We start from the raw sequence: 16,207 nt of genomic DNA, 5'->3' as shown, positions 1-16,207 counted from the left end.
CAGCTTTAGAACCCCTTCACAATCAGCACAAACGTGATGCTTCTGTACATGCATCTGCTTAATATCCCCTCAATAGCTTAACCTTTTCTTAAGCTCCTTTCAATTTGGCTTCTACCGAAACACTGTAGCCCCATCTTTTTGCCTCATTGGAATAGCCCTTCCCTTCTACAGGTCCTGCTAGAGAGCCAAAGACTTCCAAGACTTTTGGGTGACTTCTGGTTTTGTCTCATGTTTTGTCCAAAGTGATCTTATAGCTCACTGTTGCCAGTTGGGCTCAATGGTATACCATTCTTTGGAGTCCTATTCTCTCTGCAATGAACCCTTGCACTGGGCCCATATCGCAGAATGGTGTAACCGTCCACCATGCAACCCTTAGCGACCCCCGTCTCAGCTTGGTAGTGGCCCACATCAGAGACTCCTTCATTGTTTGTGTGTAAAGGATATGGATGCTTTGCAGAATCATTTTCAACAGCTGTTCCCCGGATTTGTGGTGAATTTCTTTTTCTGGTGAAGTCTCCTGTTCATTTAGTAAGAGGGTGTTCTTTACGAATTCCCATCTTTACTAGTCAAATTTCAACTCCTTGCTCTGAATTTGACAGCACAGGTTTGTGTGCACAAATCTTTCCCCCGTTGGTCCAATTCCCCACAAACGTTCACCCTGTCCTGTCCCCTTGCACCGCCCCTAACCCCCAATCGCCTGCTCTAGTCATATTAAAGCATAAATTGGTTGTAGTTCTGCCTTCCTTTTTAAGAAGGTCTTGAGGCGTCTCCTCTCCTTTAGGAGACGTGCTTGTGGTTGGGGGTCAGGGGGACACACCTACCATTACAGACTTTAGTGACCTCTATGGATCCTTTCCTAGCTTTTGTGCTTTGGAGAACGGGAGCTTGAGTTGGATTGGTATTGTCAATGATGTTTACCAGGAGTGATTAGAGATCACAAAGACCTATTTTCAGTCTTAGTAGATTCCAGGTTTTGTGATGATCTTGGTGGGAGAGTGTAGGAAGCTGGCTCTCTATATATAGTGCACCAAAATGAGGTACACAATACAGAGAGTCTAGGCGACCCTTATTGGTTTAAAAGGACTTAAAATATAATCCCAAATGCTCTCTTTCGTGGTAGTGTGGGCATGCAGTTAATGCTTATCAGAGGATAGGTTTAAGCATTACTTGCACATAAAGTGAGAGAGAACCAGATTCAATAATGAAGTCCAACACCAATTTATAACAAGCATTTGCAATGCAATAGGTCTCGCACTTACGCAAGTTTGAGCTCTTGGCATTGTATATGAAAATGCCTCTTATTTATTTTTTGGTATTTAAAACATAAATAAAAGCATTGCCATTTACAATGCTAAAAGCTTAAACTCTCGCAAATGCGATACATATTGCTTTGCAAATGCTTTTTTTAGAAAGCTGCGTTGTAATTGGATAAAAACGTAATGCTGCCTTTAGGCTATTCTATCAGTTCAGTCTGTTTTAAATGTATTCACACCTTGTGCTTGGCTTTTATGTTAAAGCAAACCAAATGCTGCGTCCTGCAAGTGGTGCGAGCGTGTCCGTGTGGCGTTGGGCTGTATAGGCGAGCGTGGTGTGAGCGCGCATTGGCAGAGAACAGACGGCGTGAGCGTGCACATGGACTGTCCGGGGGGAAAGTGCACATCTCCTGTCGGGTGTCCAGGCGAGCGCAATGGGAGCATGCATCAGGAGATAAGATGGCGAGCGCTGTCACTTCAGAACCCACCAGTCTCGAGCCACGGGGGCGAGGCACCTGCCTGCAGCGCCCACCGCACAGGCCGTCGGGAGCGGACCCCCCAATGCCCGGCATCCCGCGGGCGGCATGGGCCAGGCGAGGAGGGAGCCAATAGCCAGAGCCCTGCGCGCGGGGCCGAGCGCGAGCCGCCGAGACAGGTGAGCTGCGGCCGGGGGGATGGGGACGGGCGGGGAAATGAGGGGAGACGGGAGTTTGGAGAGAAAGAGAGAGAATGCGTGTGATGGGAAGCGGGCAGAAGACACCGGAGAGAGCGGGCAATAGTAGCTGTTGTTGGGCCGGGGAGTGAAGGTAAGAAGACAGCAGAAGCTGTGCACCGAGCGGTCCGTGAGGGGGCGGAGGAGACCCAGAGCACACGGGTGGGCAAGAGAGAGTCAGGGCTGGGTGTCGGGGGCGCACAGACGGAGAAAGGAAAGTTACAGAGAACATGAAAACGGACCGGCCCTGAAGCAGGAGCGCCGAAGACAGAGGCTAAGACACCGAGGAGAGGTTTGAGAGAGGCAGGACTGGGGAGGCAGGTGAAGAGAGAGGGCCGGGAACGAGCGGGCAGGAGGAGAGAGAAGGACACACTGATATAAAGGGAGGAGACATACTGAAGAGAGAGGGACCCAGACAGACAGACAGACGGGATGAGCTGAGATGCAACAACTTCTACAATGAGGACGAAAGTGAAACTGCATACTGGCTTGCTGAGGGAAGGGAGACAGGAGATGTGCACGCCGCGTGGCTGTAGGCGCGTACACCAACTCAAATCCGCCGAGACCATGCGCGTGCCCATCTCCTGTCCCACTTCCGAGGCAAGTCAGCAACAATAGATCTCGCCGAAAGCAGCGCTCCGCGCTGCGTTCGCAGGCGAGACCTAAAAATCACACTCATTTTTATATGAATTTAGACACCAAGATCGGAATTAGGCAATTACTTTTTAAGATAGTGATTTTCAAGGCCTAGAAAATGCACTGAATTGTATCTTTCAAGCGGTACTGATATCCAATGGAGGAAAAACATACATTGCATTTCAACTTAAGGTAAGTCTGGGGCAAGGTCCAAGGCAGCACAAACAGGTCACCTCGTCGGCTCTGAAGTGTCCAGGTGCTTTAAGTGTTGAGTGCCCTGTTTAAGTTAATGGGAACCGGTCCAGTTGAAAAGGCGCTGCAAGCAGGGACTGAGGGGCCAGTCCTGAAGAACCCACATGGGAGCTGAAGTCTTGAGGGTTTTGGGTATAATAAAGGGACACCGTCATTCCACTCGAACTTGAGCTGTGGTGTTTGTGTGCAGTGTGGCTTTTTCAGGCGGTGCCGCATCACTGTAGACTCTTGCGGTTCTCGGTTCCTGCAGAAAGAGGCTGCAAGCGGCGATTGGGGGACTAGTCTGGCCAAACCCATGGGTGGGCTCCTCTTTAGAATGTCTCAGGATCACGTTGACTCAGTCCCCTCCCTCGGACTCGGGCTGTGGGGCACCGGTACAGGGTTGCTTTGAGTTGCATTCGGTCAGAGACTCACTCTGTGTCTTGGTGACCTGGTGAGGAGGGGAAACAGGGCAGCAGGGCCACTCGGTATTGGCCTGGTAAATCCTTGCGTCCCTTGATTGTAGGTCTTGCTTTGTGCTGTTGGCGTCCGGACTGGGCCACCAACAAGCCTTGGTTGCTGTAACTGCTCCGGTACCCAGGGTATTGGTGCTGGGTGGCTCCTGGAAGTCCTGGCATCTCCAAACTCGGTAAGGAGACGGATCTGGACTCCTGGAGAACGAAGAACATCTTCTTTCGTGCTGTTCCTGCAGTGATTTCAATGGCTGACCACACCGTGGACCGGCAGATACTTTGCGGTGCCTGCAGGTGAAGATGAGCAGCTCAGCTACTCAAAGTGAGTCCTTTACCAGTTGTTGAGGTGCTCAACAGTCTTTTTTTAATTTTATTTTAAACATATTTTATAAGCAAGTATTTTGTGGAAATAAAAGCAGCATATGGCAGGGCTCTTGCATTATCGAATAGTAGACATACATAATACATCTCTTTTGCCAAACAAAAAAATATAGTCGTACTAGATAGAATTTCCTACAATGCAAAGGATAAGCACCATTCCAACCTCAGGACCACATTTGCTCACAACTGCTGCTTAACCCCCACAACAGGCAGCTCTCTCCTTCATCCCAACTCGCAACATGGTCATGCCCTGGCAAATTTCCAGTCCCTCCGGCTAGGGAGGGCCCACATCTAGTGAGGAAGCTAGGCTTCTGTCATCTGGTATTTCCCGACAGTCTTCCAGGCGAGGGGGGGGAATCTGAGTTTTGCAGGGTTTCCACTAATAACTCCCAGGCTCAGGCCATATCCAGTGATCTACATCCCTGGGGAGCCTCCCGCAGCATCACCAAACACTCATAACTCGCCCATCTTTCTAGTTCACTTTTCCAAACCTCTACCCTGGGTACCTCTTTTTGCTAAGATGAAAGCCAAATCCTGAAACCCACTTGTTGCTTTATTCTCAGCAGTGTGTGGATGCCAATGTAAAAGACAATGTCCGGGCATGTATGGTACCTCCTTCTCCGTCACTAGTGACAGAATTCTAGTAATTTCCTTCCAATTGCGTGGCAGCTCCGCTCCCAGCATGTCCAGAACATATGGTAAAACTTAGCCCTCATCACACCACACTTCGGGCATTTCACCTCCTATATGTAGCACATAGTAATTAATAAGTTTAAACCTGGCATTCCTAGAAACCTCAGGTGTGCGTTGCAGGATCGTTTCCCAGTCGCTCTCCGGTATTGGAATCCCCAGGACCTCCTACCAGAGTTCCTTGAGGGCCTCCAGGGGGAGGATCACATCATCATGGATCGCTCTGTAAAGACAAGCAACAGCCTTAAAGGTCCTCGATGAGGTAACTAAATACTGGACGCTTTTAGAATGAGGGGGTTCCGACGCTCCCCCTCCCTAGTGTTTGCGAATGGCTGCTATCACAGCACCATGTAGAAGAAAATGGCCTGCGGCAATTCATTCCGGGACCGAAACTCTTCAAATGGGAGGAGAACTCAATCTTCAAAGAGGGATCAGAGCGTTGATACGCCTACTTGTACCTAATCTGTCAACATGCTCCAGAAAATTTGAGGGAATATCTGGGGAGTAAGGCAGTCGCCCCCGCACCCTACATAGACTACGGGCCCAGCAATGGTACATAACTCAAAGCTAAATGGGGTCGGTCTGCATAGGGCTGGAAAGTTGTAAGAGCACCCTCACCAAACAAGAAAGGCCAGGCACAGAGGGAGTCTCTGCCCTCTCAGGAGCAAGTCTCCTACCGATCCACTGTGTGAGCCATTGACTTTGCGCTGCTAAATAGTACGCTTCATAGTTGGGAATAACCTCCTCTCTGGGAGGCTGCATTTTGGACAGCGCTACTCACCTGCGGCCGTGCCCTACAGGAAGCCCGTGATTAGTGTGTCTACAGCACGGAATAGTGCTCGGGGGATCCATACTGGAAACATTACAAAAAAATAGAACAGGCAGGGTAGGGCTATCGTCTTTAATAAAGCCACTTGGTCTGCCACTGATGGGGGAAGCGTTTTCCAGAAATCAGTACTGTATTGGAGCCCCCAGACAGCCTGTCCCACATTACCCACCAGTAGATGCACCGGATTGTAGTAAATCTGAACGGCAAGGTAGGGCAATCCTCTGCATTGCTGCTGGAGTATCTCCAAGTGTGGGCGTGTGGAAGACATACGATTTCTGCCAGCTAACGCGTAGTCTGGGGAGAGAGCCAAAACGCTCCAGCGATTCCTGAGTGCCTTCTATGACGTCCTTCGCATCTCGGAGGAAAAGCAGGAGATGATCTGCGTATAAAGCAATATGATGCACCTGGGGACCAATCTGGATACCTCTATGAGTTCCCTGCCCTGGCAGGCTAAGACACCGGCTCCATTGCCAGGGTGAAAAATATCAGCGTCGCAGAGGATAACCCTGCTTACTGTCTCACTCCACTGTATAGCTTTCTGATATAATTTGACCTGTCTTCACTCTAGCTGAGGGATCCGAATACAGCAAATTTGTCTAATTCACAAAGCCCTATCTCAGGCTGAAACGAGTCAGCACCTCATAGGGGGTAGTACCACTCCAGACTATCAAAGGCTTTTTCGATGTCCACCGCGAAAATCACTGCTTGGGTCTTAGCACAGGAATTGGCATCCGAAAGGGCGAGGAGTCTGCGGATATTGAGTGCCGTGTTCCGGCACAGAATAAACCCCGCTTGATCAGCATGTATCAGAGTAGACCTGTGGGGCAGGAGGAGGTGCTGAGCAGTCTTACAGGGGTTTTAGAGAGGGTGTCCAGCATTTGGCGAAGTCAGTCAAGCAATGTTCGAAGTGCAAGAAGCCTGGCAGGGTTTTGCGCCAATCTGATTTCCTTGGGGCAGGGGCGGCTCCTCCACGTGGGCGGAGAAACCTTGCCCAACAGCTTTCTCGCAGTGCGAGAAGCAGAAACATAAAATGGTATTTTAAATACCATTTTATGTTTCTGCTTCTCGCACTGCAAGAAAGCAGAAGGGTATGCCTGGTTGGGGGCTGGCGGGTGGGCGGTCCTTCAGGAGGCCAGGGTAGAAGTGGCTTGCCCACTCTGAGTGCGCTGACTGTTTAATCAGCCCCAGGGCCAACCAAACCAGTCACACGCACTCTGCATTTTCTTTATGTAGGCTGCATGCAAGCCTGGCCTCCCCATAGATGCCTGTGGGGTCGACGTCCTACCCAATCACAACGCTGCTATTGCAGCATTTGTGATTAGCTTAGGGGAGGGAGGCTGCCTCCTTCCTGTATGGAGAGGAGACTAGACGCGGGACCGGAGGAGATGGTAAGTTAAAATATTTTTTTTAAATTAAATTACCCCACCCGCGAGTCATGCCAGCCGCGACTGGTATGGGGGTCCCCTACATACTCTATTTAGGGATGTTAAGGAGAGTGAAAGGTAGTAGCCAATATGCTACTTACCCTTGGGGTCACTACACCCCCTAGATGACCACTTCCTTTGGGGAGTGGGCATACCCCTGTCCGATAATTCCAAATTCCACCACAAACAAGATGGTGGAATTCCTATCTTCGTGTTCACTTCAGGCTGTCCACCCTAGAGGTGTGTCCAGCCTGGCAGTGCAACACGCCTCCTGCATAGCTAATTTTCCCGCCTGTCCTGGTGCCAAATGGGCTTCAAGGTAGGGGATGGCCTCCAGGTCTGGGGGAAGCCAGGCTTGCTATCAAAGGCAGTGCGCGTTTTGATGCTCCCTGCCTTTTCATGCTAATTTTCTAGCCATGCTGCTGGCAAAGGTGTAAACGCCTCCTGCCAGAGCAGGCATTGTTTCTGACCTCTGAGAGCAGGGCTTTCACCTCCTACGGGGGTCAGAAATTTGTCTGTGGTTGCAGACTCAACATGACCAGTCAGCCAGCACACCAGAGGACTAGTAGGGTTCAGGGGATGCTTCTAAGGTTCCATCTGGGTGCTGGCTTCAATAATTCCATCACTGGAATCTGTGTGGGTTTTATTAATATGAGGTGTCTGGTACCAAACACCATAGGTTCAGTGAAGTCATTATGTAGCTGGGAAACTCTTTTTTTACCAGTTCATACCTTAAGAGGGCGCCCCTGATCACTTGCAATATGTAGTAACGGAACTGGACATTACCGGGGTATATCTGGTCCTGCAGATATGTGCTCATGTGTGCTATAAGGCATGGCGCACAGGAGTGAGTCACGTCGTGTTTTCAAACATGGTTTGCACCATGTCGCGCAGCCTGCAATGGCAGTGTTTGTGGAAATAAAGTGGCAGAAGCTATGCTACAGCCCTTAGGGACCTGGGGTACCATTTTCTACATACAGGGGTGCTAAAGTCCTTGGCTAATTCGAAAGAAAATCAAATCGGACACCACTTTGTTTTAAGGAAAGAGCACTGGCACTGAGGTCTGGTTAGCAGAGTTCAGTGCACTGTCACAGTTGAACATCTTCATCCAGCAGCTCAAAAGGGGGCAACAAGTGGGGTAGAGTGTTTGGGGGGGGCAGACTACTGCAACAGAAGCCCAGTTTCCTACAGAGGGCCCGGACTTGATTGTTTTCCCCCCTCCTTGGTTGAGGAACAGGAATTTGCCCACTGAGCTTCCTCCAGTGTCTGTTCGTCTGCACACACCTCCCTTCTCTCCCTCAATGAGCTTGTGTCAAGGCACCCATCTATATATGTGTTTGACTGATCACACATTGGTATTGTTGATCATCCCTGTAAAACTGTGTTAACCAATTTCACATGTTTTCTGGAAACTTGATTGTCTTGTGGTGGTCTGCTTTTTTTTTTTTAACTAGATCTGCAGTTTGAATGATTTATAGCCCTAGGCTGTACATTAATTAAAATGTTTTTTTTACTTCAATCAGGGTATTATGTTGGTGTATGACATCACAAATGAGAAGTCCTTCGATAACATCAAAAACTGGATACGGAACATAGAAGAGGTATTTAGATTACATCACATACTTTTGCTACAAGGAACCCCCTGTCCTTGGGGTACTTAAACATACAACCTGTCAGTGTTTGACTGTGAAAGCTGTGAGCTTGATCATACAACAATTTATTTTATGTATTTTGCAGTTTTCTCATGCAGTGAGTGTACATGCAGTGTGGAATTAGGGGAGTTGTTGAAACCGGTATTAACACATTCACATAATGTAGCATGACTTTTCTTTGGACACATACTTCCATTTGCACAGTTGGGTCTTTTGCTTATTATTTTCTGGTTTGAGTAGGCCAGAATATGAATGAGAAACAGTACCTGGCTAGACAGATGGCCAGCAGCACCACTCGCCGGCTAGCAATAATCTCCTTGCAGCAGCTCTCTCGCCTAACCAAGACCTGAGATAAAATAGGATGCACTGCTCCAGTCTTCTAACCTCCCGCACTAAAATCACACACTCCCTGCTCATTCAGTAAGACCTCTAAGCTCCTTGTTCCAAAATGACCTCCTGTTGTTTTTTTCTGCAACAGAAACAATGCTCAGCCACCACCCCACACAATAAACACATTGACGTCTTGAGAATGACACTGGAATGCATTATCCAGAGCAAATGATCACATGAGCAGAATGTGATCTGCAAGGAACCCTGGGATTGTGGGCGCACACACACTTTCCCGACAGACTGCTGTGCTATCAAGCCTTGCTAATGACCAGTACTCATACCTGCCATTGGTACTGACTAACCCCAGTTAGCACTTAACAGTAAGGCCCATAAGTAAGTAATGATAGGCCTTAAATGGAACTCATGGTGTAGAAGAAAATTGAGCTTATGAAAGGTAAGGCTTTGAAACATCAGGGGTTGTTGGTGGTTTGGCCAGTCGGGTCATTAGCAAGAAAAATGAGATGTAAACAAAAAAAATAAACCTTTGTTCATTGAAGTGGTTAAGCTGACTTGTCGTTACAATGGACCCAGTGCTTAATTTGAGCCGGTGTGAGCCACCGTCACTTATTTTTGGGGGCCAGCCCTTATTTTTCGGCATTCCGATATTTACCGAGTGAAAAAGAGGGAAAAACACGTAGATTGGAAAGACGGCAAAACTATCACAAAGGGATAAAGCAGGAACTTCCAGGAGTGAGAAGAGGGGGGGAGGAGTGCCTGGTAGTGGAGTAAAGACTACCGGCCTTGATATGGTGCGCCATGTTTAATTGCACCAGCCACCGACTTCTGAGCAGAGTTACGGGCGTTGTCACTCATTCTTTCACAAGTTAAGCGTTAATTGGAAAATACCTAGTAACTGGGTATGAGAGCTATAAACTAATCTTGTCAGGGTGATATGATATGAAAACTAAGGCACAGGGTTTGATATATGAAGACAGTTACGCGTATTACATCTGAAAGGATTCATGTGCCATGACAAACGTAACATGTTAAGATTTCGCAAAAGTGCATTTTGCAGCAACTTAATGTTTTCTTTATCAGTCTGACTCAGTTCTTAGAGTTGTTGATGTCTTTAAAAAACCTTATGCTTCACAGTGGTGGCCTGCCAATTATTCTAAGTGCTCGTTCTGTTCTGCATTGACATTTCTGTGGCTTCAAAACATGGAATTTCTGATTCTAACTTTGTCAACAGCATACCCAGAGGTGGGGGAAAAACAACAACTTTCAAACCCTATTCAGCAGGTTGAGTTGTGTTAATATTTTAGAAAACGGCAGAATTTTTTAATTTTAAATTCATCACCAGTGATAATTTGGCAACACTGTGGTAATGGGTCAGACGCTAGAATTTTCCTCAAATATTGGTGGATTCTGTAGCAGAAGATTTTGATAATCAGTGGTCATGCTTGATGAGACTAAGATGTTTCATGCTGAAGCCCAGGACTATTTGATGCTAGGAAGAAGTATTGGAAACCGTCGAAGAGCATGGCCCCTTGTTCAAAGTTTGGATGGTAATTTATGCTACACACAGATCTACCCTATTGGAAACCTCAGAGATTTTTGCGATCTTGTTACCAGATTGAAATCTGATTCTTACACAGCTGTACACATTGCACAGCTGGGCCAACCTTTAAAGGATTCGTGTAGGCACAAATTAAGCCAAGGGAGCATCCGAGCGCTGTGTACAATAATCCAACAACATCAAAAGATGTTAAAAGTGAGAAAAATATGTCCGTCAACAATCATCAATAATACAGACGTCTCCAGAGTAAATTATAGGTGGCCTAAGGCAAACTTACACAGATATCTTATTTAGAGTGTAGAGATTGAAAGATTGGGCACCTCTAGCAAGGTACAGCGTCACAGGAAATACTTCAGGGTATACTTTTACAGCTCGAGCGAAGGTGTCCGTCTGAATTGGGTAGATTGTAAGGGCGATGGGTATGCCCTGAGGTGGGTCCCGTGCTCACTGTGCCTTAGGATTCGAGTTGCATCTGAGTGAAACACCATGGGGTTGGTTTGTTTCCAGTTCAGAGGGGTCATGGCTTGGCAGTTCATGCTGAACACTTTGTATTGCGGCAGGACAAAGGCTGATTTGTTTAAGGTTGATGTCTTCTAGAGTGGGACAGTGAGCAAAAATGAAATCCGTTAAAATGCTGCTCAGAATAATTAACAGAGACCTGGGCGACTGGAATTATGAGATGCTGCTGCTTCAACATTATCCACATGATTATGCATTTGCTACATAACCCATCAACAACTGCATAATCTGCAGGTTTCAACACAACATTTTGTTTCCAGCTCAAGCTGATCAAAAGTGATTAGAAACGCAGCCCCATGTTTTGCAGCACGGTGGAAGGCAAAGGTTGACTGGTCACTTTTCAATTACTTTCTGATGTGTTTGGGTACTAAACTGCTATTAAAGAGGTGAAATCTTTGCCCATACAATGTTAACCTGAGTAAAAATGACAAAACAAAATGATACTATTACAAAATGTGCTGCATTATGCCACATAATTTGCCTTTTTTGACCACTTAATATAGCCTACCCTGCCGCATAATTTGGTTCACCACTTGCTGCATAAAATTGATTATTTCGGGGATTCCATAAATCATCTTGTTTTTCTTGTATGTGAGGCAGGCAGTTTTGTAACAACACTAAGTTTCAAATGGAGGCCATCTTATGGAGAAAGGGCTGGGATTATATTTCTGAATTTCTTGAGTGGCAACTAGTTGGTAATGGATTACAGCACCGTTCTGGGCGAGCCCTACCCTTTTTGATGTGCCCTGTAAGAAGGGATTTGTTAGAATCCATTCATGAGATTGCCATGGATTGAACTGCCTTGTTGAGCCCCCGTTTGACTCAACCTGCCTGTTTCCCTCTAGTTCTGTTTCCTGCCAATAAACTTCTCCCTGCAGGACTTGGGCATAGCAACTTAACCCTTGAGGAGGTTACAACTGTTTGTAAGTCAGTATCTGTATTGATATTTGATTTATTACATTTTCAATTTTGCATTGTTTTGTTTGTTAGCATGCATCAGCGGACGTTGAAAAGATGATTCTTGGAAACAAATGCGATGTGAATGAAAAACGGCAAGTTTCTAAAGAGAGAGGAGAGAAGGTAATTTTTTTTTTTTTTGGGTCAATAGCTCTAAGATTGCAAACGTAAGTCTCTCAGCCATTCATTCTTCTTTTAAGTTACAGTTTATGGTTTGTATAGTTTCCATATCTCTCTGGTATCATTTTGAAAATACAAATATGCTTCCAACCTTCATTGGGTGTATTATACAGAAACATAGCATAGAAGTCTTGAATTTAAAGTGTACCCGGGACCTCCATATCACACGGCTCCTACTCCTCATGGTGTCTTGATTCCTCCTTTCTAAATTGGAGGATGGAACAGCTTGAAGGGACCAGTTGTGCTATTTCTGAGATGCATCATCTTAAAGTGAAAAACTGAGTAGGACTAGATGCTCTGACAAGGCCTGATATGTGGAGTCTATATGTAAGGTTAATGTTCAGTTGCCTTTTCCTTTTCGCAAAGTGAAACCGATGTGTGAATAGTAAGCCCCCCACGTTTTCATATGGTGAAGACAAAGGTCTGCTCCTGTCTGTTTCCTCTCTGGAACATTTTTTCATCCAGGAAGGCACTGGCACAGCAAAGGATGCACATAGGATGCATTTGGTTGATAGATGAGAAATGTTAAATTTGCTGAAGTCCTTATTTGGGGATACTTTGCTATGCCCCTAGACATTTGGTAACTTAACCCCAAGGTTGCTCATTCTGGAAGATGTAAATTTGTTCTTTGAATGATTTCCTATCAAGGTTCACTTTCTCCACTTAAATGTAAATGTCCTTAATTTCTGCTAGTATGTTTTTTCTTAACACTTGTATTTGTACATTCTGGTTTGAAGGTAGTGATAATAATAAATGTGATTATTCTCCTTGCAGGAACATTTTAATTTAGCACTTCCAGCTGCTGGGAAGTTAAGAATGGCCGTGGGTAGGAAGCTGGCTCTTTATATAGTGTATCAAAATGAGGTGCACTGTTTACAGAGTCCAGCAGGGGAGTAACAAAGGCCCCTGCGGTGCGGGGGGCTCCCGGGCTTACCCATACTGGAGGGGGCCCCCTCAGCCCCTACTGATGGCCACTGGGGTCCAGGTATCACTTACTAGTGTACAGGGGCTTGCTTTAACAACGGTGTGGTAGTTTTGTCGAGCAGCCTTAGGATTTACAGAGGGGAGTGTTAGACATTTGTTGCACACAGAGTCAATAATGAGACACACAGTCTATAAGGAAATCTGACTCCAATCTAGAAAAATAACATACATTTTTGTATTAATTTAGACACCTAGATCTACAAGAATAAGTAATTACTTTGAGTTAGCTTCTTCTTTTTTTGGGAGGGGTGGGAGAAACACAGAAAATACAGTTGTCAGATTTGAGGCATGCGCCTTGAATGTGTAATGTTATTCTATGGGAGAAACATACACTGCATGGGGGTACTTGAAATCGAGTTACTGGGTTGTTCTTCTGAACTTAAGGTAAGTAGGGTCCAGGGTTTTTAGTACCACCAGCAGTCTCTGTTTACCTACCCTGATGTGTCTTGGGGCAGTGGTGCTGGTTGCAAGGGTAGCCTCAAACCCTAGCGCTGAAGTCAATGGAAGAACCTGTAACAAGAAAAAGGCTGAAGTGGGGACTGGGGGACCAGTCCATCAGAACCCAAAGGGGGACTCAGGTCTTAGGGGTCTCTGGAGCAAGGGTGCACAGTCGGTAGGCTCAGACTTGGGCTGTGGGGCTTGGTTCAGAGGTGTTTTGTCCGGCTTGTGTTGAAGGCTCTCAATTTTTAGGTCGATATAGAGATGGGGACAAATCGAGACAACAGGGCCACTCCACTCTCGACTATGGCCTCGCTGGTGCTGACTTCCTAGTAGTAGGCCTGTCTGTCTTGGTGGTGATGGTATATGGGCTAGACACTAAACAAGCTTTGTCTGCAGCAAGCGCTCGGATACCCCAGGTTTTGGTGCCGGGCAGCTCCTGGGGGTCCTGACGTCTCCAAACTTTGTAGGAAGATGGATCTGACCTCTTGGAGCATGGAGACCTTCTCCTGGGATACTGCTTCCTTGGTGGACCCGGTGGGGGGGGGGGGGGGTGTTGCAGAAAGGTTTACTGGGTCGATGCAGTCAGTGGCTGCAGGGAAGTGGCTACTTCATGTCCAGGGAGATGCTGGCTGGTTGGGGAAGTGTTGGCAGCCCTCCAAGGCTTTTGGTGGATGCAGGACGAGTCCTGCTCTGCAGTTGTCAGGACAGGAGCAGGCAGGGTTTGGTGCCAAGTCCACAGTTCTTGCATTTTTTGGTTCTTCTGGGTCCTTCTTCTTTAGTGAGGCGAGTTCTTGGTGCCAGAAGGCAACCTAAATACTCCATTTAGGGGCGTTAAGGTGAGTGAAGGGTAGTAGCCAATGGGCTACTTACCGTTGGGGGTCACTACAACCCCCTTTATGACCACTTTGTTTGGGTAGGGAGCATAACCCTCTCCCAGAGTTCATAATTCCACCTAAGACAAGATGGTGGATTCCTCCTTTTGTGGAGCGAATCACTCAGCCCATCTTAGGGATGTGACTAGCCTGGTGTTGCAGCACGCCTACTGTCAAAGCTAATTTCCCACCTGTCCTGGTGCCAAATGGGCCTCATGGCTGGGAGTGGCATTTCCCAGGTCTGGGGGAAGAGTGGGTGCGGCATATCAAAAGTGGCACAGGCTTTGAAGCCCATGGCCTTGATATGCTAAACCACTAGCTATCCTGCTGGAGGAGTTGTGAACGCCATCCTCTGGAACAAGCATTGTGTCTGGCTTCAGAGAGCGTGGGCTGTCACCTGTAGGGGGTCAAAAACATGTCTATGGTGGCAGGCTGGAAGATACCAGTCAGCGAGTACACTAGATAGTGGTAGGCTTTTCAGGTGCATGTCATAATAAATCTTGCACTGGCAACCGTGCAGATTTATTAAGAGAAGGTGTATGAGACGAAGCACCATAGGTTTCAGTAAAGCCATCATGTAGCTGGGAAACTCACCATGACCAGTTCCCAGTGCATATACTTAAGATGGCTTCTCTGTTCACTTGTACCATGTATTAATTGAGCTAGACAGCACAGGGGCTCATCTACTCATGCAGATATGCCCTTACATGTATTATAATACACCTTACCTTAGGGCCACAAGGCCTGCTGCAGAGGTGACATACATATATTATATGCAGTGACTTTGGCATGGCACACAGTGAGTGTGCCATGTCGTGTTTTCACTCATGGTTTGCACCATGGCTCGCAGTCTGTAGTGGCAGGCTGCATGCAATTTGTACGGGGGTCCCTTAGGGTGGCATAATACATGCTGCAGCCTTTTGGACCCTCTTTGATACCCATGCCGTAGTTACCAGGGGTGCCACTTACTAGGGACTCACAGAGGTGCGATAGTGTCTGCCAATTGTGTTGCAATTAGACCACTTTACCTTGTTTTAGGGAAAGGGCACTGGCACTGAGGCCTGTTTAGCAGGAACCCAGTGCACATCTGTCAAAAAGTATCTATCCACATGGCAAAAAGTGTGTGTGACCCTGACAAAAAGGGGCACTTTCCTACACTGTAATGTAATTTGTCCCTTTTTAGTTCTCTTGTCCCTAATGCATAAGTGGTGAAAGTGTGTGAGGCACCATGAACGGAATGCTGGCTCTTTGGGGCGGGTTGAACACAGCAGGGGTATGATAACCCTGTGCCTTTGTGTGGGGACCTAGTGGTGGTTGGAAGAAGTCAGTGGATAATATTGCTATAATTTCAAACCGCTATATGCATGCAGCTCTGGAGTGGCCACCCATATTCCACAGCAGGGAAGGCAAAACGCTAGGTGCTATGGAGCTCTTAAACACGTTTCTCTAGCACAAGTTACCTGAAGGTGCTCTTGCACAGGTCTCTGATGGAGGGGTAGTGTGGATGCTGAGCCCGTACAAGCAGCATGTGGGTTAAGTAAGATTGGGTGACTGGGTGGTAGCAGGAAAATCGCAGCCTTCTGTTGAGGAGGTTGGTTCTTCAGTGTGGCCCTCCAATGCCTGTTCCTAAGGAGACAAGAGTGATGATCGTAGACCTGGTCCACGATTCTTTAGTAGGCCAGAGCAGAGAGAATAGCAACTACACCTAGTTTTTAGGTTGAGCCTAGAGGAGCGTGCATGCACTGCTTGCGAGACTTTTAGTAAGAGGCTTCAGAAAGCTCACCACACGCTCGTGCATGTGTTTTTAGGTCTCGCCTGACGCATGCGCTGGTCTGGCGAGACTTATTGAGAGGGCTCCAAAAAGTGCTTAAATTTGGGGCAGCAGGGGGACCACAGTGCTAGTTAGGATTGGTGTCAGCTACAGGTAATTGACATCCATTTTGATGAGGGTGGGTCAATTACTAGAAGTCCTTCAACTTGGTTTCACAGGCCGTTATTAAATTAGTGGACCGGCAGTCAATGACGTAATTACCAGCCTCTATTTAGCCGCATGGGACTTCCCCAGAC

General features: G+C 47.2%; 1 protein-coding gene across 1 annotated transcript in view; it reads left to right on the top strand.

Annotated features, from left to right (window-relative positions):
• Positions 1 to 16,207, top strand: part of RAB8A (RAB8A, member RAS oncogene family) — a 58,912-nt gene that overhangs the window by 15,336 nt on the left and 27,369 nt on the right. Inside the window, exons 4-5 of the mRNA XM_085638989.1 lie at positions 8,153 to 8,230; positions 11,697 to 11,786. Of these exons, the coding sequence (XP_085495115.1) occupies positions 8,153 to 8,230; positions 11,697 to 11,786 (168 nt within the window). The remainder of the gene's footprint in view (positions 1 to 8,152; positions 8,231 to 11,696; positions 11,787 to 16,207) is intronic.

Source organism: Triturus cristatus, chromosome 12 (assembly GCF_964204655.1).
Source record: "Triturus cristatus chromosome 12, aTriCri1.1, whole genome shotgun sequence".
In the NCBI taxonomy this organism is placed as follows: Eukaryota; Metazoa; Chordata; class Amphibia; order Caudata; family Salamandridae; genus Triturus; species Triturus cristatus.
Note: the sequence above shows the minus strand (reverse complement) of the source record. Positions and strands in the feature narration are given on the sequence as shown.